The 25,289-nt window shown below is 37.9% G+C and overlaps 3 protein-coding genes across 4 annotated transcripts in view; 2 read left to right on the top strand and 1 right to left on the bottom strand.

The window, feature by feature from the left end:
- The window catches only part of bgm (acyl-CoA synthetase bubblegum family member 1), a 91,180-nt gene that overhangs the window by 25,712 nt on the left and 40,179 nt on the right, over positions 1-25,289 (top strand). The gene's annotated exons all lie outside the window — the stretch shown is intronic.
- Positions 8-3,219, top strand: NimC2 (Nimrod C2). The gene is made up of 4 exons (XM_030385132.2): positions 8-164; positions 226-328; positions 610-665; positions 802-3,219. Exons 1-4 carry the CDS (start codon positions 85-87, stop codon positions 2,696-2,698), a joined length of 2,136 nt encoding a protein of 711 aa, XP_030240992.1. The 5' UTR covers positions 8-84; the 3' UTR covers positions 2,699-3,219.
- The window catches only part of rk (G-protein coupled receptor rickets), a 29,980-nt gene continuing 8,206 nt past the window's right edge, over positions 3,516-25,289 (bottom strand). The window contains exons 2-15 of one of the 2 annotated variants that reach the window (XM_030385130.2): positions 19,458-20,565; positions 17,368-17,439; positions 15,608-15,751; positions 14,995-15,138; positions 13,326-13,397; positions 13,190-13,261; positions 10,636-10,704; positions 8,085-8,222; positions 7,893-8,033; positions 7,758-7,823; positions 7,548-7,691; positions 7,122-7,489; positions 4,483-6,303; positions 3,516-4,407 (exon numbers count right to left, since the gene is read on the bottom strand). In XM_030385130.2, coding sequence (XP_030240990.2) covers positions 4,109-4,407; positions 4,483-6,303; positions 7,122-7,489; positions 7,548-7,691; positions 7,758-7,823; positions 7,893-8,033; positions 8,085-8,222; positions 10,636-10,704; positions 13,190-13,261; positions 13,326-13,397; positions 14,995-15,138; positions 15,608-15,751; positions 17,368-17,439; positions 19,458-20,128 — 4,221 coding nt within the window. In that variant the 5' untranslated portion in view covers positions 20,129-20,565 and the 3' untranslated portion in view covers positions 3,516-4,108. The remainder of the gene's footprint in view (positions 4,408-4,482; positions 6,304-7,121; positions 7,490-7,547; positions 7,692-7,757; positions 7,824-7,892; positions 8,034-8,084; positions 8,223-10,635; positions 10,705-13,189; positions 13,262-13,325; positions 13,398-14,994; positions 15,139-15,607; positions 15,752-17,367; positions 17,440-19,457; positions 20,566-25,289) is intronic. The other variant, XM_089257450.1, reaches the window with a different exon arrangement.

Raw genomic sequence — 25,289 nt, 5'->3', positions numbered from 1 at the left:
CTCATTTGTCAGTTCATTTGTTAATTGTTCATTAAAGCGAATGGTGTTGCGTTATCCCAGAATTTTGAAAGTAGAAAGTGAAAAATGTTGCGACTACTCATAATATGCTTGATCAGCTCGCTGTTGATTTGCCTGCAAATCGATGCCTGTACCGAACGTGTGCCGTAAGCCCTAGTCGATTTTCATAAAGATATTCTTGATCTACTTCAATATCCATTTGTGCAGAATCATGAAAATGAAAGTGAGTCTCGTGACCATGCGCAAATATCAAGGATTTACCAACTGCACTACCGACTGTGGTCCTCTGGTTGTGCGACCTATCAAAGAGGTGTGTTCAAAGTGAAGTTACGAAGTGTAGTGCGAAAGCAAAGACAGAATGAAATATACATATATATCTAAATTGATCCAAATAGTGAATATTTATAAATTAGAATATTATATATTTTTAAAATTGCATATTTTTCAAAATATTCCATTCTTGTTTAGTGTATGCATTTTTTCTTAGCTCTATCACTACCTCTCTATCTATACTGTCGTTCTCATTCTCTGACTTTATCTTTTTCTCTCACTCTCATTCTATATTATCTCTACGACTCTCTTTTATATAAGACCTACATGTCATTGGAGGACGTTTGCTGTGTGGGCTACGAACGCAAGGAGGAAAAGTAAGTAGAGTTTTAGGACGCACTTGGAACTTACCTTGAGTAAATCTCTCTCTCTCTCTCTCTCTCTCTCTCTCTCTCTCTCTCTCTCTCTCTCTCTCTCTCTCTCTCTCTCTCTCTTCGTCTCTTCCTTCGCCAGCGGCGAGTGCTTGCCCAAGTGTCATGATTGTGGCGCAAATGGCAAATGCCTCTCGCCCGAGGTGTGCCTCTGTGGTCAGGGCTACAGCAATCATGCGAATCGCAGCATTTGCCAGCCCGTCTGCAGTGAGCCCTGCGTGAACGGCACTTGCGTGGCTCCGGATATTTGCCAGTGCGCCACTAACTATCGGTTGCGCAACAACAGTCTATCGGTTTGCCAGCCCGTTTGCAAGACCAGCGAATGCACAAACGGCGTCTGCCAGGAGGACGGATCCTGCCAGTGTCGGCGTGGCTATCGCCGCAACGCGACACTGGACAAGTGTGTGCCCGACTGCCCGAATCTGGCGGAGCACAGCGATTGCATTGCACCCAATGAACAGCGCTGTCGCGCGGGCTACGAGGGCCACTGGGATCAGGAGCAGAACTATCGCTGCGAGCCCATCTGCAGCAGCGGCTGTCGCAACGGCAGGTGCCTGGAGCCCGAGCACTGTGCCTGCAATGTGGGCTTCGGCCACGTCGGCAATCGCATGAGTGCGGGCTGTGAGCCCATTTGCCAGCCGGCGTGCATCAATGGCACCTGCGCCGCCCCGAATCATTGCCTCTGCCAGCCCGGACATGTCCCAATGAACGCCAGCCATCACATTTGCACGCCCAGCTGCCGGCAGGGCTGCGAGAATGGCGTCTGCAATGCGCCCGGCGAATGTGTTTGCAACGAGGGCTACAGGAAGCTGACGCCGCATCGTTGCACGGCCAGCTGTGATCCGCCGTGCGGCCTCAATGCCCGTTGCACGGCGCCGGACACCTGCAGCTGTGACGAGGGCTTCGTCCCGGTGAATGGCAGCAACACTCAGTGCGAGCCGTTCTGCAGCAAGGAGTGCTACAATGGCATCTGCAGCAATCCCGAGGTCTGCACCTGCCTCAACGGCTACGAGGCGATCTCGTCCTACTATTGTGTGGCCAAATGCCGTCGCTCCTGTGTCTTTGGCAGCTGTGTGGCGCCCGATAAGTGTCGCTGCTTCAATGGGCACCGGCCCAGCGCTCGGGATCCGTTCGTCTGTGAGCCCATCTGCAGTGAGCCGTGCGGCCACGGGCGTTGCATTGCTCCGGAGATATGCGAATGTGAGCCGGGCTATGCGAAGCGTTGGCCCAGCGGCTCCTGTGAGCCCTATTGCAGCCAGAAGTGCATCAATAGTCGCTGTGAAGGCGGCACCGGCCGCTGTCGCTGCTACGAGGGCTACCGTCTGCGCGAGGGCTCCAGTTCCATCTGTGACCCGATCTGCTCGCCCAGCTGCAACAACGGCACCTGTGTGGAGCCCAACAGCTGTGAGTGCTGGCCGGGCTACGAGGACACCAAGCTCTACTACGAGTGCAAGCCCAGCTGCCGGCCGAGCTGCCAGAATGGGCGTTGCGTGGCGCCGGGTCGCTGTGAGTGCAATGCGGGATTTGTGGCCAGCAACGCGAGTGAGCCGCATCTGTGTCGCTCCCAGTGCCAGGAGCGCTGCATCAATGCCGAGTGCCTGCGTCCAAATGAGTGCATCTGCCTGGCCGGCTACAGTTTCATAGCCAACAGCCGCAGCGAATGCGCCCCCGACTGCAGCCAGCCCTGTGACGAGGACAGCGTGTGCGTGGCACCCGAGATTTGCGAGCGGCGTACGTACCGTGCTCTTAGCGTGGACGGATCGGGTGGCTACCCCAAGTGGAGCATGCTCTGCCTAGCCTTGCTGCTCTGTCTCCTGCTACTAATGCTACCCATGATCCTGACGCGTGAGTACCTGCAGCGGCGTAAGTCGAGAAAGGACAAACAGCGCGTTCACCTGATCGAGAATCCCAGCTATGGTGTTTGCTTGGCGGCCAGCGAGGAGCTGCCTGCGGATCAACAGATTGGATTAGGCGATTGAGTCAACAACTACTAATCGATAACATATGTTTTTAAAGCCAATCGATCATTTACCATGCTGCAGCTGTTTACATCACATATTCGTTTCATAGCTCTCGTTTTTATACATATATACACACTTTTTATATAATCTATATTATGCTAAATTTGACATAGCACTTTTCGATAACTTGCAAGTTCTAATGACCGTTAGCTTATAATCGATAGCACATATGCTTATATCATCGATCATTCAGCAGCACATGTATGTAAATTAATATTGTATCACACAAAATAACTGTTTTCAGACGATAACATACGTTTTTATATAATCAATAACTGTTGTTACTGTTAATTATTTAATACTTTATATATCTTACAGCAACTATGATAACTGATCGAGCTTTGCACGTTATAATGATTAATCTGTTATCGAAACATTCTTTATCATTATATTTGTTGCAAACGATTACACGCATTTAATTGATAGCTCATCCTGTATAGTCTGCCTAACATTATGTATATAGAATGTGAAATATATGTTATTTTAAATGTCTATGTGATTTAATGTTTTCGATAAATTTGATGAAAATGAAAAGTTTTACAGTTAAAATGTAATTATTTTAATAACTTCGAAACCAATTTAGATACGATGATTTTAATATACACATATATAAAATAAAAAAAAATATATTAATATTAAAAAAAATATATTAATATACAAAAAAAAATATTAATATAAAAAAACATGGATTAGTATTTTTATTTGGATAATAGATTAAGTGTGCAAGCATTCCAGGTGCTCACAATTTCCCCAATAAAAAGAATCTGAGAATCGATTATCGTAAATAGATTAACTTTAATATTGTATATTATGGCTTTGTTTCATTTTTGTTTCAATCAATTGCTACATATATATATTTGTGTGTATGTGTATAAATAGAACTATCTGCAAGTAAGTTCTTCAAGTAATGTCGACAAATGCTTAGCATTTTCTAAATATTTTAGGCGCATATCGAAATATAGACATCTATTAACTATGCTAGTCTAAACACTAAATATGCTGGGCTCAACTAGCCTAACCGACCGAGAACTAAACTAGTTAATAAATAAAAAATTACATGTACATATATGTAGTACATAATACTTGTATGTGTGTGTGTGTATGGATGTGTATTTTAACGAAATCCTTGATTCGAACCCAAAGAAATTGACTACTTAAGATTATGTATATAAATGTTAGCAGATGCCCTCGGCGGCATCACATGGCCATGTTCCGTTATTACACTATGCCCCACATCCCCAAAATATCTGTCCCGTTGTCCCCGCGCTTTACTATCTATGAACACAGTGAGCTTTCTGTTCCCCCTTCTGTTTACAAGTAGGTCTCCTCATGCCGGCGTCTCCAGCTGCCCCAGAAGGCAGGCATCCGTCATGGCGGCGCATCATTGGGTGCGGGCGGCGGCTTCTCTGGCTGCAGCTGGGCCGGTGGAGCTACCAGAAATCCACTCGAGTCGCCTGGCTGCGGCATGCCCAATAGGGCATTGCCAGCTGCCGCACTGGCCGAATCGCCGTCCTCCATAATGACCGAACTGTCCGCGGCGGAGGGTATGGTGGGCAGAAAGCGTACACCAAGGCGTGGCGGCGATGAGTCCTCCTCCTCCTGCACCGCCTCCTGGCGCACCAGGCGCGGCTTACTCAGCGTATCGTGCTGCTGTTTGCCATTGTGAGCTGAAACAAGCAAGGAAACTCAAGTCGGTTCCGATCTTTTCTCTCACTCCTCTCCTCTTTCTCCCTCCCACTCACCTATTATTGAGGGTAGCGGCGTGCTGCTACCGGCACTCGAACGCGACAAACGGAATGTGGAGGTGCTGGCCGTTGTGGCCGATGCCGATGAATCGTTGCGTGAACTGGACAAATTCGAGTCCTGTGAGGTCTTCCGTGTGATCAGCCAAGCCGAGTGCCTGCGCCTGCCGTGCGTATGCCCCTGTCCCGGCTCCATCAGCTTCAGCGGCATGCTGCAATTGGACTGCGGCGCCGGCGTCGAAGAGTTGGTGCCATGGCGCCAGCTGGAGCTGCGTGAGCTGCAGAAATTCTCGCTGGATATCGAGCTGGCGCGATTTTTGCGCTGTTGTCGCAGCTCCGCAAACTGATATTGATACGGATTGGCCGCAGCGGCGGTGTAGGCCCTTTGACGTCGCTGCTGCGGCTGACGTCGCTGTTTGCGCCGCTGCCGCTGGCCACAGCAGAGCCGCTTCAAGCGCTGCCACAATGTCGGCGTCTGCTCCATCTTGTGCCAGTTGGGCATCTCGCTAGGCAACATGCGCAAGCACCGGCAACCAGGCGGATGAGCGACTCCAGCAGCAGCGGGCAGCAGAGGCGGCGGCAGCTCTCCAGCACCGCGTTTACCACGAGCAGCACGTGCGGCACTGATCCCCGCACCGCCACCAGCACCGGCTGCGCCGCCAGCGGCACCTATGACGCGCGTCTCCTCGAAGTGCTTGCAGAGCGTCACGCAGTCCTTCTTGAACTGCTTGGTCATGATGGCATAGAGGAATGGATTGCAGCAGCTGTTCAGCGGCAGCACAAACACCGTAAAGATCTTCGCCTGCTCCAGCGAGATCAGCTGCAGTCCGAATATGGCCGTTATCGAGAAGAAAGCAATCGGGGACCAGCAGAGGAAGTCCGTGAAGACCAGCAGGGCCATTCGCTTCGCAATGCGCGAATCGTTCGTATTCCAGGCCTGGCTGCCGCGTATGGCCCAATACATCTTCAGATAGCAGCCCATCAGGGTGAGAAAGGCGCAGCCATTGATGAACATCAGGCTAATCACATACGTCAGACTGGCCACGCCCGTCGTCGTCTCGAAGGGCAGGCAGACGGCGAACTTACGATAATCGGAGACGCCCAGCAGCGGCAGCAGCGCCATGCAGAAGGCAAAGATCCAGCCAACGCTCATTATATAGCCCGCCTGGCGCAGCGAGAGTCTCTTGTTCAGATGTATCGCATGGGTAATCGCATAGTTCCTCTCCAGCGTGATCACTGCCAGCGTATAGACAGACAGCTCTGAGCTCAACACAGCCAGAAACCCGGCAAACTGACAGAGCAGCGACATTTGCCAGGGTATTGCGAACATGCGAAACTCGCCCAGTGTCGCTGCATCCACAATGGCCAGAATGCCCAGATAGATGCCCATAAAGAAGTCGGCAGCGGCCAGGTTGCAGACCAGAAAGCGCGGTACGTCCATCTTCGATCTGGAGCAGATGAGCACGAAGACGACGGTGCCGTTGCCGAGCAGCGCCAGAAGAAACACCACCCAAACGCCGCAGCGCAGCGTCCACCAGTCAAAGAGATCGGCGCAGGGCAGAAATGGGCCCGGCATGGGCAGACATTGCACGGAACCTGGCTGGAAGTCATCGGCCGTAATGCCGCTGAAGAGTCCGGTGCCTAGTCCATACCCAGTGCCGGGCGCACTCAGATCATGCTCCTCGAAATACTCCTCCATGTAGCTGTTGGCCAACTGACTGCCCGTCGGCGCCTGCTGCGCATCCTCGTTCAGGTTGTAGTTGTTCATCGGCGAGTCCCACAGGTCGTGCATGGCAGCGCCCAGCTGCTTGCTGAGATTGTCTGGGGATGAAGAGAACATTTATATAAGCAACTGGCTAGCGGGTGTAACGGGCTGAGTCATACGCTGTTCTGCTCTGAATGACTTTTAAGCTGTCTCCTAACTGCTACCAAACGAAATATTCAAATAATCTTACGGCTTAGTTTTAAGAATCTCTTTAAGCAACAGAAATTAAGATTATTTTTCTATAGAAAGATAAATTTGAGCGAACCGATGATGTCTATACTGAACCAAACTGTGCATCATTTGTAATTAGGCTTACCATGATGATAAGAGTATATAAATACCAGCTGTATATGATACAAGAATTGATACAATAATACAGTACATGTTAAATTGAAATAATAAATGGAGTAGAGTCGGAGCTGTGAGAGCCTGATTGCTGCTTTCCCTATGCTCACTCTTCTAACACTCAATAGAAGCTATGTCGTAATTTTATAGCCTATGTTTTAGCAAATGCACAATATCATAATATAAGGCTATCCTTATAAGAGCTATCCTTACATAAAATGCATTTAATTAAATCAGACTAAGGCAACTACCATCCGAGTGAATATAGACTCGCCTATAACTTCCTTACAAACTTTTATACAAAACTAATGCTTACATTAACAGATGATTGACAAACTAAAATTATTATATCCAATAGCATAGAACATAGACTAAGAACTACTTTCCAAACTAACAACTGAATGACAACTCTAACAGAGTATATCACACAACTTATTCTGTGAATGCTAAGATCTGAGTGAATATGCATTAGCTCATACTATCTAAACAGAGTATGTGCAAGAGATCAAGATGAATGCTTTACACGCACGCATTTGTGGCCAAATATTCATCATGCTGTTGTTCCACAATGTCATATCGAACTCCGCATCAGAGGGAAAGAGCACCGCCTCCTGGACCTGTGAGGTCTTGCGCTGTGCCGACATGGCCACCAGAGGCAGAAAGGCGCAACAATGGTATGCATACGACAGGATCAGCGTTTGGATGCGTGGGAACGTATCGGGCGGTGGGAATTCACGTAGTTTTGGATTGTTGAAAGTCTTCAAGTGCAGCAGGCCACGCAAACCAGCCTCCGGCAGCTGGGGAAATATATTATTGCCCAAATTGAGATCCTCGAGGCCGGTAAAAGCGGCAAACGCATCCTTGTGTATGTGAGCTATCTCATTGCCCTCCAGATCACTGAAAATGAATCATAACAAAGTAATGTATGGAAGCATATAATATTCTCTATACTCACAGCAGCTGCAGCTTGGGTATGCCCTGAAAGGCATCCTGCGGCAGTGTCTTGATGCGATTATAGGAGAGCAGCAAGTCATGCAGCTGCTTAAGTCCATGGAAAGGTCGTCCTTGTAACGTCTCAATTTGATTACTCGATAGATCTCTATAAACAGATAAATAATAATCATGTATTATCTGAATTACTTATTCCCTCTTTCTCTATACTCACAACAGCCTTAAGTCTCTGCAGCTACTTAAATTTGGGATGCTTTTCAGGGAATTGGTTTTAAGTTCTCTGAAAGCAAAAGGCAAACATTAGTCGAATCTTATGAATTTCTATGGAAATTTGAATTCTCCGCCTTACAAACTCTTCAGTCTTGGCGTCTGACGACACAGATTCGATGGCACCTCCTGTATGCCGGCACGATCCAGCTTAAGTATCTCCAGTGCATGGCAGGCCTCCAGTTCGGGAAAGCTGCGCAAAGTGCGCACATCAGAGAGAATACTAGCAAAAAATTATTAACAAAAAAATCTACGGGTTATTTCATTTACTCACAGTTTTCGCAGCTTGGACATGCCGCGAAAGGCGCCTGCTGTGATCGTGGATAGAGGATTCGCTCGCATGTCCAACATTTGCATACTGCGCGGCAGTTCCGTATCGTTTATCCAGCGTATGCGATTGCTTGTTATGGAGCTGCAAAAAAATAATATATATATATATTTATAGATATGTATCTGTTAGATGCACATGCGTATCTCCAAGATGCACTCTGTTGGCAAGTGCCACTTGACACTTGAGCTGCGTTGCAGCTGCATTTGAAAGTAGAGTTGGCCAGCTACCAAGACAGCTGCCACGCATAAAATCAGTTCTCAAATATATTTTGGTAGCATATTTTGTTATCGCCTTTTGGGTTTTTCTTGGCCAACATACAGGAAATGAACTCTCGAGCCATTGTCTTGGCTTTGTGGGTCAACATAGAAGGTGAAGTGGTTTCAAAAAATATATAGACAACCCATTTTTAGCAAAAAACAAAGAATTTAAGTGGCATTGGAAATAAAACTTAAAATTTAGTTTAAAAAAATTAAATTTTACATTTTATAAATTCATGTTTATACTTAACTCAGAAATATATATTTAGTATTTAATAATTAAGTATTTAAGTATATATATTTCATATAAATATTATTTGAAAACATGCAATTTAATAATTATAAATAAGCAAAACTAAGTGGAAATATCACAAAATATCTAATAACTTAATTTTTAATTCAATTTATTAATTTTTTTTTTTTTTTTTTTTTTTTTTTTTGTTTTTTACTTAATATTTAAAAAAAGAAAAAACCTTTTTTTTCATCTACCAACGAAAAGTTGCCACAGAAATCTCACAGTTTATCGAAGTAATTTGTTGCCTGGATTTTTATATTTTATTTTTGTTTCTCTGTTTCCCTTGGCTTCCCATCTAAGAAACAGTTAACTCGCTGCTTGCAAGCACTACCAAATGTGTTTAATCCTTTTAAATTTGTTTTTCTTGCCACTTGGTAAATGGCAACTCAAAAAGAAAGAACGAGGGGAATGAAATAAAAACCGCAACACATGTGAGCCAAGCAAAAGTGCAAGATTTCACAAAGGCCACGCCCCCAGCATACCCGGCCTCTCTGCACCCGCTGAAGAGTCACAAATTTATTTGCCAGTTTAATTCCCCAATCATGGGGATAGCAGTTGGCTGCTTGGCTGCTTGGCTGGCTCGTTGCTTTGGCTGATGCTCGGCAAGTGCAACGCAGCGTGGCTTTTATCGCAACATTTAACATGCTCATAATTATCCTGTTTACCAGAAATTCAATTTCCTTGGGGACACATTCGAGAAATGTTACAAAAAGCAAAAAAAATGAGGAGAGGAGAAACTGTCGCAACGATGTCAACGATTTCAATGACTGTCGACGCAGTCGCCACAGTTTCCAGTTGCAGGAAGTGCGTGTGACAAAAACAGAATGCAACTGCGACTCGTAAGATGACTTATTTAAATCAAGAATTTGAAATGCTCTAAGTGAATTGCTTACACAAATTTTATAAATAAAACATGGTTTTAATTAGTAATATAAACAATTAATAATCAACATTTTATAACAAAATTTCTAGCTCTCAAAATTTTAAATATTTAGTGTTAATATATAAATAAATAAAGAGATGTTGCTATATTTGAAAGTGATTGCACTATAAAATATTTTTATTTATATGAACAATTTTTCGACGATCGTGTATGAAATGGAACTTGCAAGATAAATTAAAGTTAGAGATCTTTCATTTACAATAATCCTTCAATAATAGCAACGCATTAAAATAAATCCAGCGACAGACAACAGACAAATTAAATACATTTATATTTATTTATTTATATTATATTTAAGTGCTGCAATATTTATCGATATATTATTTGCTGAACTAAGTTTCTTTAATTTTTCTCCGCTTCTCCTAAGCTCTTTTCTTGTCATTCCATTTTTATTTTGAAGAAACTTAGTGATGAAGAATGAAATATAATATCCTTTTTTCTGTTCTCATATTTCTTCTTTTACATACATTCCTCTGTCTCTCATTTTCTCTCTGTTTATAACCATTTCTCCCTCCCTATCTCTCCATACTTCCATCATTTCTTTTTTATTTTTAACTTTGCAATCTCCATTTGTGCATCTCTTAAACTTTTTTACTACTTTTTTCTTCAGAGTTTCTTTAACCGCATCGGAAAGTAAATAGACTTTGACTAACAATAAAATGAAAGAGTTGCATTTGCAATAGCTACAGGATGTGACTGAAATCAACTGCAGCCGCAACGAGCGAGGGTTGCTGGCTGCTTTACTTGGGGGGTTCAACTACGTCTACTAGCTAAAAGGATGGGTATGCGACGGAGGACATCGTCGTAAATTCGCCAAGTAATGATGCGTTATGATTTTTGGTTTCCGCTTGTTTGCCGCCTGACAAAGTAGAAAATGTTGTGCTGCCAACTTAACAATGCAGCAAACTGTGCCAGGCTTCACTGTAGTTTATTTAACAGAGAGCAAGAGGTCGCTTTAACAATTTTAATCTATGCTTGGCACCTGGTATAAATACTTACAGCTCCTGCAGCTGCGGCAATTTGCCAAGTCCCTCCGGCAAGCTGCTTATCAAATTATCATCCAGCTCTCTAGAAAGACGAAAAAGAAACAGATGGAGGAATATGAAATAGTATAAAAATTATTATTGAAGCACATTTCAAATATTGTTTATACAAATATTGTGATTCGCTCTGTGAGTCGCCCAACTGTGTATTTGCATTGGCAGACGGTCCACTCAGCCGTACGTGTCCGCACGTACCTAAGAACATTCTGATTGGATGAGCCCCGCCGACTAGCCCCAACTGCTTGTGTGTGGGATGCAAATTTATGCATGAATATAGATATAAAGTTCAGTTTCGAGCAAAGTGCATTGATTTCAATTATACGTGAGGGTGAAAATATATTAAAATAGAAGGAGAATATATATACATTTAGAGTAGCTTTGCTTAACAATATCCCTATGCATTTGGGTGCAATAAATAAAGTACGAGTTGACGACGTCAGTAGCTAGAACACATAAGGCTATATTCAGCTTAATATTATTCAATAATTTAACTTATTTAGAAAAAATTTAAACCAACAATAAATACTTGTTAAAACTGCAACAAATATTTATATAATAAAATTTTATACCGTCTTTTATTTAGTTAAATATAAAATATATAAAAGGCAAAAAGTAAATATATCTAACACATTTTAATAAATTATTTTTTAATATAATTTAATAATATAATTTTAATATATTTTATACTAATTTTTAAAACTTCATTTATTGTATTTTTTTTATTTAATTAAATAAATACATTTAAAATTTTAAAATTATTTTATGGTTAAGCATAATTCATTTAAACAGTAATTAATTTTTTTTTTGGCAGTTAAAAATATAATTCGTTTGTTTTCATATAGCATAAGTAAATTTTTTTTCCAATTTATGCTCTACTTTATGTATATCTGGTTCCTGTTTAATATGTTAATACACGCATAAATATATAAACAGCTCCTCTTTGGTCTCCAACGCCAGTTGACTCTGCATCCCTCAATATGCGTGACTGGCATTAAGACAAAACTTTCACTTGGCCAACGCGCTGCAGACACGCAACTGAGATGGAAAGGAGTGTCGAGGGAGTTGGTACTATTGCCGCAGTCTGTGTGTTTGGAAAAGCTCATAAATCATTGGGGAAAATGCATACGGAAAATTCCTTGATAGTTTTCAACACAGATTTACGCGTGGCACGGCAAAAGTTTTTCACTTTCACTTGATGCATTCTTCTTCTGATGCAGTTGAAGTTACCGTTGCACTGCAGCTGATGACCCACAAACCCTCTTATACCTTCGCATATAAATATATCCCAGCTCAGTTTGTCGGTTTAGTTCACTTCGTCAGTCAGTCAGCCGCAACATAAATTTGCATATTTGTCATCGTCTGCAGCCCTCGAGTTTGTTTAATGCACCCGCCCCCAAAGTATGCAACACATGAGCCAAAAATTTGCGGTAAGCAGGAATTGTAACAACAACAACAACAACACCAGCAGCGGCGTCAACGGTGACTGCAACTGCGACGCCAGCAGCGGCGACGACGATTTAAGCTGTCGCAACTCCAACACAGGAAAAAGTTTTCCACGCTTTGCACCAAAATTGAAATTTATTCAAAGGGAGCAAAAGGCAAACATAGATAGACTGAAAGTTACTCTAGAATGTGTATTAAATTAGGAATTTATACAGATGTTTAGTAAAAACTATTTGACCTATAAGAAGATAATTTTCCTAAGCCATTAAATGAGACATTATATATATCTATTTTATTTTATATCTTACATTTATTTGAAATTTATACTAGGTTGTACCTAGCTTAGATATACCTAAACAACATATAATTATATTTATACCATACAGAGACAGTCCAGCATACCCTTTAATATCTATTTACTGGATACAACATGAAATAAAACGGATAAACACCATTTCCACTTGCACTTCAACTTTCAACTGTTTACACTCTCAAGTATTGAAACTTTCATATGTGGTTTTGTGGCGCAATGACCTAATCGAAGATTTAAATACTCTGAATAGATTTTACAATGATAAATACTATAAGATAATACTATATCAACTTTGTTTGTATATACTAAAACATCTATATCACAAGAAAAAAATAGTTAAAATTTGTATACAAATTTTTAATATGTTATTAAATAATATTTTTTTAACTTGGTCTTCTATACAAATTATTCCTATTATTTTCTTTTACTTCAGTTTTTATAATATTCACACATTTTTCTTCTCAATTATTCCTATCATTTTACTTTATTATTCCTATACAATCCACGTCTTGCAAGAGTATTTTCAATTCTACAGTTGAATATCGCTTTCCTAACGTGAATATCACTTGCATTTTCTCTTTCTATTTTCTTTTCATACATCGCTCTATGGGTATTCTGTCTCATACTGTTACATCCTGTTCCGTCTTGTTCTGTCAAGTCATATATGTATGTGTGCATGTTTGTGTATATACACATATATGCGTCTGAAGTTCTTAAAGTATTTTTGTTGTTTGCTTTGGTTTGGTATACTTACAAAACTTTTAAGGCCGTTAAATTCTTTAGAGCACCCGCTGAGATTTTCATGATTTGATTTCGCTTTAGTAAACTGTAAAATAAATAATATAGACATGTATATATGGAATCCATTTATCAGCTTATGTTCTACTTACAGCACGATCAAATTTGGCATTCGTGGAAAGTCCTCATCGTTTATTATTGTCAACAAATTGCTACCCAAATTGCTGAGCATTTCGAGTCCATTAATGAGTTCGCATTATAGATGAGAATGAAGAGAGAAGGGCAAGCGAAATTATGAGTAATCGAAATTTTTATGAGCAACTGCTTTTGGTTATATTTCATTTTTTTTTTTTTTTTTTTAGTACAGAGCACACACAGAGTGAAAGATAGTGAGAGAGATGAGCAATTGAATAAGTTTATAAATTATGGCTAGAAATTGTAAATGACTTTTATCTTAAGAGCTCCGGACTCGAGCCAAAAACATGCGCATTAAGTTAATGGTTTATTAAAAAAAAAAAAAAAAAGACAAAAACTCATCCCTTTTTCGGGTAAAGCATCATTGTAGATGAGTTAAATAACTTTAAATGAAAAACTTATAAGCCTTAATGAGAAAAAGTACTAGAGCTATAAAATTGTGAATATTTTCAAAAATATATTAATAACTTCAGTTGGAAAACTAAGAAAAAGATTTAATATTACAGGGAAGAAAAATTATAAAAATCGTTTTATAATCTTTATTATATAAATTAATTCATTTTTGGCACTTTATTAATATCTTTGTGAGACTCAAAAACAAGACTATTTATTATTTTATGATACAAATCTTCCTTTTAATATTAAACATTTAAAATGGATAAGCTTCATTAAAAGAAATAAATCAATGCAACTCATAAAACAAATTAACAAAGTTTTATTTTAATATATTTAAATACAAAAAAAATCTAATCTTGTATTTTATAATGTTCAATTTTAATTCCCGCCAAAGAGTAGACCACATAAATGAATATCAATTTAATATTCCGCATAATTATTAAATATGCCTTCAAGCTAAATATGGGCTTATTGTCACCTAATTTCAAATGATTTAAATATGCCGCACATTTTACACATAAGCCCTGAAAATTTTATGCTGGCAAAAACCGCATGTAAACACGCACAGAAAGCTAATTTACTAATTGCGCTGGCTAAAACTATATAAGTATTTATGAAAATAAACACAGATTTAGCTGAAAATTGTTGTACAAAGTAGAAATGTACAAATATTAAATTATTAATAGCAAGCAAAATTGTCAATTTATGAGGCATGCAAATAATAGGATATTAGGAGAAGAGTAGCAATAATTGATATTAATTATTATATTAAACTTTATAGCTGTGCGGGAAATGTTTGATATAAATATGTAATATTAAATTCTATTAACATGATCAGAAAAAAATATAAATTGTTTGAAGTATTAGATATATACATATATACAGAGAGTTAAAAATGCAGAGCGTTAGGAATTTATTATAACGAAAAATCAGGAACAAAATATGAATGAAAATAACTATGCATACAAGCTTTAATATAAAATATATAAAACTTATGAGATGCAACTTTTAACTAAACCTAAAAAATTTACTAAACATTGTAGTACAACTGTTAAACAAGTATTCACATTGCAGAGTATTAAGAAAGCAAATAGAGACATGTATCAAGAGAAAATCAATAGATAAGTAAATTGAGATAATATATTGTTAACATGCAAATTGTAGCGTATTAGAGGAAGAGTAGGAGAATAAAATTAGATGAAAATAATAATATATACAAAAAAAGCTCACAGTGCTTCAAGAGTTTTGAGTCCGGCCAAAGCGTTTGTCGGAATGCGATAGAAGAGATTCCCCTCGAGGCGCAAGGAGCGCAGCTGCTGCAGGTTGCCCAAACAGTTGCCATCCAGGCTGACCAGGGCGTTGCCATTCAATTGACTGTGCCGCCGAGTAGGTGGGTGAGTGGTTGGGTGGTGCAATGGGTATAAATACATATATAGATATATATATATGTTCATATATACATATATATGGGAAGATATATATATGAACGAGTGGACATGGAAGTGAGAGTAAAGGAAATAGAAAAGCGTAAAATATCAACAAAATAGCGTGTAATTACTGGCAAGTGCTCGTTGTGTGTGTAGATTTGTGTCTGTGTGTGTGTAAGTGCTTGTGTGTGTGCGTGTGTGTGCAGTCAGCAAGCTAAATGGCAGCAAGCGTACTAATTGATCCTGCAGGCGTCTGTCGTCAGCCTGCGGCTGCATCCTTACTCGCAACGCTTAAAAGCAAACATTAAAAATATATACACAAACACACAACAGCACACTCGCACATACTCACGCACACACACACACACACATACACATTTGAAGATAACAATTTGAGTTGGCATTTCAATACTCACAGGCTGACAAGTTGACTGAGTCCTTGAAAGGAATGCGGCGCGAGCGCTTTAAGGCCGCAATTTTGCAAGTTTAAACGCTTCAATTTGGCCAAGCCGTAAAACGTATACGGATCCATATTAATGATGCTATTGTCCGACAATGTTCTGCAAATAGACAAAACGTTCCCTTGGTCAACAATATTCCTATGGCGAATGGTAAATGGCAAATGGTGGAAGGCTAAAGGCGAAACTCGAAAGTGCAGGAAATTGCAAGGATAACAGCCTGAGTAATTAATCGTAAGTCAAGGCGCTGAAATACCCGTTAGTATAGGTTTCTACACTCAGAGAAAAGCTGACATCTATTGCTACTTCTGAAAATATTTTTATAAGTAAATTACAATTAAGAATTCTAATAAAATCAATAAATAATGAATAAATATTTATGTTTAATTTTAAATAAAAAAAATTCATTTCTATAAATTGATTTAAAATAAAAAGAAAGTTTCCTTGCCGTAACATTTTGCCAACCAAAAAATAAATAAATAATAATTTCCCATCATAAATAGGTTTTTCTTTTAATTAAAACTGAATATTCTTAAAGAAATAAAGAAGAAAATTTCTTCATGTGAAAAACTCAGGCAAAGACTTTTTAATTTCATCTAACATACATGCATATATTTTTAATTAAATAAAATTAATCTAAAAATTAAATAAAATAAATATAAACAATTTTTTTATATTAAACAAAGAGATTGATTTTAACTAAATATTATTAATTAAAAAAAAAAAGGATTATGAAAGTTAATTTAGCCAGAGTTAAATTTCTATATATTTAATATATGTACAAAAATTGTAATTTATTTAATTTTTAATTTAATTATCATTTTATTTTTAAATATTTCCTCTCAGTGTTTTCTATAAAATATAATCAAGTAATTTATATAGCTTGGCCACTCGCCTGTCTAACCAAGCCACAGCTGACCACTGTGATTTTTTGTTTTTGGAGATGGGTTAGCGTAGGTTATGCTAGGTTAGGGTAGTGTAGGCTAGGTCACGTCTGGGTAGGGGTGCTCGCTGTGAAATTGAATAATGAGTCGCTGCGCTCATGACAGGCAACAATAAAAGTTTCTGCGCCCTGTTGTTGTCGCCTTTGTTTTTCCCATAATTTTTGTGTTGTTGGTCGCTTAATATACAGATTAAAAAAGTGGGTGTGGCACACAGAGGCGGCACAATGAGTTGTGGTTAAAGGCACAATAGAAAAGGTTGGGATACAGGCGGGGAGTGTGTGAATTATGCTGTGGTCTGAGCTGAGAGCCGGGAATGTCAAATAGCACAATTTATTATCTCAACTGTTTTTTATACTATGAGCTATATAGCGTTGAATTAATCAGCTTTATTCATGTGTTAAGACCATTACTAGATTTTATTTTTATAATTAAATGGATAAGATTATGATATCTTTTATATGTGTATACGAACTGTCAAATATTTGATAAGATCTGATAAATATTAAAAAATAAGTTCATATAGTAAATGATAAGTAAATGATAAGAATTTAATCATATTATGAGTTTATAGAAAACTTAACATTTATTTTAATAAGAGCATCCCTATAGACATAACTACCCATCAGACTGTATCAACCAGAAACTTTTTTATTTGATTACTTGCAATATATCCTCGCAATTTTCTGAACATAAAAATTTACAATAAAGCAAAGTACATTTATAATAAAGTTCTGCGGGTCAAAATGAGAAACTTTGCCCCTTTGTCATACTTACAGCTCCTCGAGATGTGGCACCATGAAAAATGAATTAGCCTCCAATCTGGTCAAATTGTTGTTGCCCAAGTCGCTGTAAAGACAACAAAAATACAAATGAATATGTTTTGTGGGAAGCAAATTTATATATCTCTAGATGGGCCATCCATCAATTTCAATAAGCCAATCGCACGGGAAATAAAATATTATGTGATGAATAGAAAAGGTTGCTTAAACCGATTGCCAGCATATCGAAGCCGAAAAACTTTTCTCCTGGCCATCAATCAAACGCTAAATGGCATTAAAAAACATATTGAACGGGGGGAAATGGCTAAAATATGAAGATGAACTGCGGCAACAATTTGCAGTTGCCAGTTGGCAATTGGCAAATGGGCAAATGCAACGTGCCACGAGCATATTTCATTTGACCAGACAGTAGTCATATTTAAAGCTCGATTTATTTCGGGGTAACTGTCGCCGAGCGATGCGTTAATCAATAAATAATTTATTTATCTATTTATTTATTTATTTATGGCCAGAGTTCGCTTTGGCCATTAATCAGCGGGATAGCCATAAACGGGAGGCCTAACTCCTTTGAGAGATTTGCTGGTTGCTTTTTTTTTTCTTCTTCTGTGCAGCGGCAAGAAAACGTGACTGACATACGAGCCACAAGTCTTAGCTGAAAATCGAGCGTACGATTATGAAACCTCGCACAACGTGGCGTATGTGTAATTAGATTAAACCGCATGCCAAAACAGAAGCGAAACAAAAAAGCAAAAACACACACACACGAAAATACAAATAAATAAAATAATGAAACCGATTCGACAACACTGCGAAATTGACTTGTAATTATACGAATGGGGAATATGCGGAATTTAGGCAACCAAAATACTTTTGTCTCTAATTCCCTCAGTTAACACACTAATCGCTTAATAATGAAATCGATTTATATCATTGCGCATTAATAGTTGTTATATGGAACACAGAAATACGCACAAATATTTAAGAGCTGGAGTTTTATTTTCGTAATAATTAGATGACTTCTAATGATAGCAAAAATTAAATATTTGTATTGAAATTTAACTACAAATATCCAGCTAAACCAGCATAGTTTATAGCTAATATACTCTTTTCATTGCTAGAGTAAAAAGAATATATATATATATATATTATATATATATATGTTATTTTATGCTAGTAATATTTGGCCTCCGGAAGTCTTCTTGAGGGCTACTGACGTCAGCATTGATTGAAGCGTAATTGGTGAATGATCGAGTGACGAATCGAAAGATCGTTTAGCTGATAATAATTATATTAATAATAATAGCAAAAATTTAAAGAATACTAAAAATATTAGTATATAATGAAAATAATGGTACTTATAATAAAACCTAAATAAAAGTTGACACTATGGCAGAGAGCAAATAATATATTCAGAATTGAATTAATTGAGAGAGAGAGAGAGGGAGAGAGAGAGAGAGTTGCTTGCGTTAAACAATTACGACTTCTGAGGGCTTGTAAAATTTTGTATGTATTTCTTATAGAATCTTTCAAACGTAGGTTTGATAGTTATGTTCTAATAATAATAGTTTTTAAATTAAATTGTTATAAATTTAATGAAAAGATAATGGTCGTGATTGCAAAAAAAAAAAAATTGGTGTTATTAAAAAATAAAGAATAAATAAATAAATAAAAAAAAAATAAAAGTAATATTAAATAAAATAAAAAATTAAAATATTGAAAATAAAACAACAAATGATTATAATAAATAAAAATAAGTAAAATTTATCATAACAATATAATACATATAAATAAAAATAACAATACTGATAGTGCTCGAAATAAATGCGACCCTCAATAATACTCAAAATCTCAAAATATTATTAGTAAATTTATATACTATAAATATCCTTATTATTTTCTACTTTGAAAATGTATTTTATATAATTATAATGTATGCAGCTCAGCTCATTTAACTAAAAATGTGGCCCACATCCTCTAAATAAATAAGACATTCCTCAGGTGTTTCTTATTCAGTCTCCCATTGCCAACTAACTATGTGTTTGGTGTGTGTGAGTGTCTCTGCTTAGCAACCAGTTTGATACTTACAGAATTACAACCTCGCTGGGTAAATTAACAGGCACAGCCAGGATGCCGATGCTGCGGCAGCTCAGCTTCAGATTCGCCAGGCTGCCGGTGCAGTGGCAATGCTTCAGCAGCCACAGCTCGCAGACGCTGTGCACAGTGTGTGCATTCGTTCTGCTGGAGTTGTTGCTGCCACCACTAATGTTGCTGTCGACGTCGCTATTACCACCGGCAGCAGCAGCAGCAGCAGCAGCAGCAGCCGTTGCCTTGGCGTGCTGACTGCCGTGATATTCCTGAAGCGATTTCTCGTACAGTATTTGCGCCTCACGCTCCGGATCCGATGAGGGCAGCATAACGTTTTCCCTAATGCCGGGGGCGGTTGCTGTGGGCGTGACTGTGGGTGTGGCTGTGGGCGTGACAGACATATTGTAGACACTTATGCCGTTAAGTTGCTTGGCAGTGTTACGCATTTCTTTGGTTTCATTTAAATGCAGCGACGTCGGCGTCGACAGCGCTGCTGTGACCTGCATCAGCAGCAGAGACAACAGCAGCAGCAGAGGCAGCGACAGCGGCAGCGGCAGCTGCAATGCCAACAGATCATGCTTGGCTGTTTCTCTACCTGCTGCTGCTGCTGCTGCTCTGCCGGCGTCGCTGCGTATATGCTTGCGGCGGCGGCGCCGGCCATGCGCTACCATCTCTGTCGCCGTCGCCGTCGCTGTTGGCGTCGCAGTTGCCGTCCCTGTTGCTGTTGCTGTTGCTGATTGATGCTGTCAAGCATTTGTCATTTGATGACAGTTTTGTGCGCAATTCGTTTCTCGCTCATGATTTTTCGCTCTGCTTGTTGTTAGTGTTGTCGTTGTTGTTGTTATTGGTGCTGCTGCTTCTGTTGCCGTTGCCGTTAGTCTAGTTGTTGCTGTTGTTGTTTGAGCTTTGCACGTTTTATTTCGTTCACTTTGCTGTTTCTTTATTTTGTATTTATTTGCCTTTTTATTTATTTACATTCACTTTCTGCTTCAACTGCACTTCATTGTGTTTGCATTTTGTTGTTTTTTGCGATTCGTTTACTTCGCTTCACTTTTGAAGTTAGTCTTCTTTTTTTTTAAGTGTACTTGCTAACGGTGTTTGTTGGGCTCTTGAAATGGTTTAAAATTGGTAATAGTTTAATTTAGAACATTTTGAATGCAATACTCGGTTGTCAGATGTGTTTACGTAACGTATACGTAATATGTTCGTGCGAGAAGTAAAGAATTAATAGCCGAAATCTTAAATTTATTTTGCAAATTTATTATTTCATAATTTTTCTATTATTTATTTTAAATTTAATTTATATTTTTAATAATTTATATTATAATATTTTTATTGCATTTTTATTTATTTATGAATTAAACACATTTAAAACAAATATATATATAGTAAAATGTTTAGGACTGATCTACAACGTTCATCAGCAATTATACGATTTAAAATATCATTGTTATTTAAATTAAAAATTGTTAAAAACTTAATCTATTGTTAAACAATTTAAATAAATTCATATTTTATCTTTATTATCTTTAATTGCAATAATAATTTTGTTGTTAAAATATTACAAAAAAATTAAGCAAACATTGAGCACTCCTCTTCGCACGCTTTTTAAGCTCTCAAGAGGCAATTAACAAGCACTTCAGCCACATGCATATATGCCAGACAAACAGCAGACCCCAAACACAAAACGCAAAATGGGTCATTTAGTGGCCAACTGTCAGAAACAAAAGGAGCAGATAAAAAAGAGCCAGATGAAGGAAACTCGAGCGAGAACGAGAAGGCGAAGGAGAATGGGAACGGGAATGACAAGGAGAATAGAGTAGAGCACAAAGCGCAGCTGATGAATGACAAATTTGACAGCTACCACGCCCACTGCCCAATGCGCCGACTGCACAAACAGTTAATTAATGAAGCTGTTGACAGTTTTTGAATTTTTACAATGCTCAAAGCAGCAAATTAAGGCAGCAATGTGAGCAGAAATGGTATAAAACGATGGCTAAAAAGCATGACCAAACTAACAGCAAATATATCACGAATGTCAAGATATTAAATGGGGAGGGGCCCCCTACGCCCGAGTGCCACACGCCTGGCTGCGGAAATAAAAGACATTTCTTCCCCGAAATCCTTGGCAACGCGCCTTCATTTAGCTCGCACTACTCAGCCGATGATTTATGGCATGTTTATGTGCCGCTGACCTCGTCTATGGCAACACCAACAACAACAACAGCAAAGGATATATATCTGTATATGTTGAGCTACTTGGAGTCTTTGATATTGTTGTTGCAATCAATTGAATTGCCCTCCTAATCGCATTGAATGCTATCAAAGCCAAACGTAACGTCTCTGTGTTCTGTTCTCAATTTATGAGTTCAAATAAAAAAAGAAATTCATTCATAAATAATCGTCTGTGGTTTCCGCTAATTGTAAGCAATATTCATGTATTCGTATCGCTGCGTATTTATTTGGTTCGATTATCGATACAAACACTAAATATTTGCTATGCTGTTTAATGAGTTTTCGACAGAGTTTGTACAGATTGGCGACGAACTGTTGAAATATGTATTATACAATTGTTGAGAAGCATTATTAGAATTTTAGGCTAATTTGATCTACATTTTAACAAAGCCTTCTTTTAGTTATTGATCTATCTCATTACCTATTTATTTTATTTTATTTTAAATTTTAAGAACATATATTACGTATGAGTTATATTCATTTTTTTATTTATTTGTAAATTTACTGGTTTTTAAATTTTTTTTAATATTTAAAAAGCTAGTAAATTTTTTAAAAATTGTTTTTTTATTTTTCTTTCAACTTTATTTTAATTTATTATTTATAAAAAAATATTGTTAATTGATTTCATTACTCAATTGTATTAAAAATAATAGAGTTTGCAATATAAACAAATTAATGAAAAATATTATGAAGCTCATATCTTAATTAACATTATTATTCTAAACGTTCAATAATAACCCAAAACGCATAATTATTTCAGCTCCTTTCATTTACCTGAAATACATTTTAGAGATTTGCAAAATTATTCCATTATAATTACCAAATTGTTATTGGCCTCTCCAAATACCATTTTAATGAACCAAGTTCTTGAGTTAATTAAATTACTCGGAATTTGATCGCCAAAAAGAAATTCAGGTAGCAACAGCAAAAGAATAACATTTTCATAATTCCACTTTCCATTTTGCCTTTAGATTTTCCGATTGCCCGCCGCAGCGGCCAAGCCGCAAAATGCAAATATTTACATCGAACTTTTGCTTGAGTGGGTGTGAAATAAGGAAAAGGTAGAGAAAGAAACAGCACACAAAAGTTTCGAGCAGGCATCCAAATGCGCACACACGTGCCTGGCCCTGGTCGCAGCGAGGGGCGATTGGTTGGTTTTGTTTTGGTTCCCATTCAAGCGGTTTGGGCAAAAACGTTTCCCATAACTTGTCTGGCAGCGGCTGTGGCAAACGCGCTGCTATCTGCTGTCTGCCGAGTGCCAATAATAGCTGAAAGGATTGTGTTTACTCTTGATCAAATATCTATGTATATACATATAAGCTGTTTATAGACTTTGACAGTTTCGGTTACTTTTTTCCTTGGTGTGATGTCAATTGAGTTTAAAAATATTTTAAATATATTGATTGGCTGCATTACACAAGATATATTTAGAAATCTCAAGTGTATATTTGTATATTTATTTGATGTTTGGCTTACGATTTATTTAATATTTGGCTTGATAAACTCTTAGATATTGTACTTTACTTAGCTTTTTGATAGTATTATTATTATTAGTTGTACTATATATATTATGAAAAATTATGCTGTCATACTTTGTAATTTTATATTATATTTTCCCTATACTACCTTTGCTGTGCAATTCTCAAGGCCACCTTTTTTATTTTTAAATAAATAAAAATATATAAAATTCAATTAGAATTCCTTAGAAATTTTTGCAATTGATTTGCATTCCATAAAACTTCATTTCTCATGTCTAAAATTGCTTTTCATTATTAGACAATACTTTTCAATTTCAGTTAAAACTTCCTACTTGACTCTGAATCGAATCTAATCAAACAATAGGTGTGATCCATGTGCCCATATTACTGTAAAACTTTTTATAACTGCGCACTGTCCATTATATTTTCACCTCTCAGCCATTGTTGTGCCATATTTAGTCTGACATTGAGTGAGCATTGGCAGTGATAAGTCTGAGAAATGTAGAAGCCAGCGATTATCTAAGTACTTAAATAGCCAATCATATTCAAATGCTAAGCTCTTTATCTAAGCCGCTCTCATGGCATATGCAAATTATTGCAGTTGAACGCATGCCAATTTTTAATTGTCACACGATTTGTTGTGACTATGACTGTAATTGATATATGGCCACTTTACACACACACACACATACTCACACTCATAGACATCTGATCAAATTTATAGGCACACGTGTTTCTACGTACTTCAATGCTACAAATTTCCAACCCACACACACATATAACTCAAAAGACATCAAATTTTCCAGAAAATCACATAAATTGCAGCGCACACGTCGATTAATTACAAGAAAAAATATCTTTTAAGACAGCCACGCCCTCGAGCAAAAATATGAAATGTAAGTCGGTGCAGGATTTTGCGAGCTTAACAGAAAATTGTTGCTGACACATAGGGGCTTATATATCTCTATAAATTTAATATATAGACTTTTCAATTCACACAAAAATTTAAAGCCAAAACTCTTAAAAAAAAGCTGTCAAGCTATGCTTCGGGGCTTGGCACACTGATTAAATCATTTTCAATTTCAAAAGAAGCAAAGAAAAGTCCGCTACAAACAATTTTTTCGCACTGAAAACTAAGCGGCGCAACGTCAAAATTGTAGCTGAGATTTTTATGCGTGTTGATTAAGCCTAAAACAGGGTATATTGGCTTTAATAGAGGTTTGTTCAGTCTTTAGTCAATTGACTATTTCTATGGCAAAGCGTGAGATAAGCAATTTTCGATATTATTTGATACCAAAGTATATAAAAATATTTTAATTTTTTATAAATCTAGATCGATTCTCGTACCTCCCGCTCTACCAACTGAGCTACACCCCCATCCTGATTCAGAGAGTAGAGTATTAGAGAGTGTTACAGAGTTGAATAGCCTACTCCTTGTAGAGTATGCCAAAGCTGAGCAGAGCCAGTGCGTGCGTTCTCACTTGATTTTGTTTTTGCTTTTATTTTGTTTCGCTTGAATTTCAAGTGCAGCTCACCAAATACAAAACTGGTATTTCAACACAAAATGCAACTTTAATTTGTCGCTGCTGTTGTTGTTGTTGTTGCTGCTGCTGCTGCAGCTGTTATTTTTGTTGCATTTATGCTGCTTTATGCTGACCTTCATTCATTGTGGGATTTTTTCACTCGACTTTATTAATGACAGTTGTTGCATAATTTATTTAATTTTAGTATTTTTATTTTGGCGCGACTTTTTGGAGCTAAATAATTAAATGAGAATTTTTAGGGCTGTGGAGCTACAATTCGATGATGAAATATAATGAATTTGAGAATATTCGATGAAAAATTTGGCTAAATATTGAAAACAAATTTAAATATTTATTTCGAAAAATTTGTTTATTAGAATTTCAGTTGCGGAAATAATCGCATATTCGATTGAATGTAATTTTATTAGTTGAAAAAGAAAAAAACAAATCAAAATTCAACAGAAATATTTGAAGAACATTTCACATATCGCTCAAGTGGCGAATGCCACGTCAAAGTTCACACCTTGCAGCTATTTAAGAAAGCAACAAAAATACCAGAAACAAATTGAGAATTTTTATTCGAAGAGCACTTGAGA

Source organism: Drosophila navojoa, chromosome 3, assembly GCF_054131105.1.
Source record: "Drosophila navojoa isolate 15081-1374.11 chromosome 3, UAZ_NAV_1.0, whole genome shotgun sequence".
Lineage (NCBI taxonomy): Eukaryota > Metazoa > Arthropoda > Insecta > Diptera > Drosophilidae > Drosophila > Drosophila navojoa.
The sequence above is the reverse complement of the archived record's forward strand: the minus strand, read 5'-3'. Positions and strand labels throughout refer to the sequence as shown.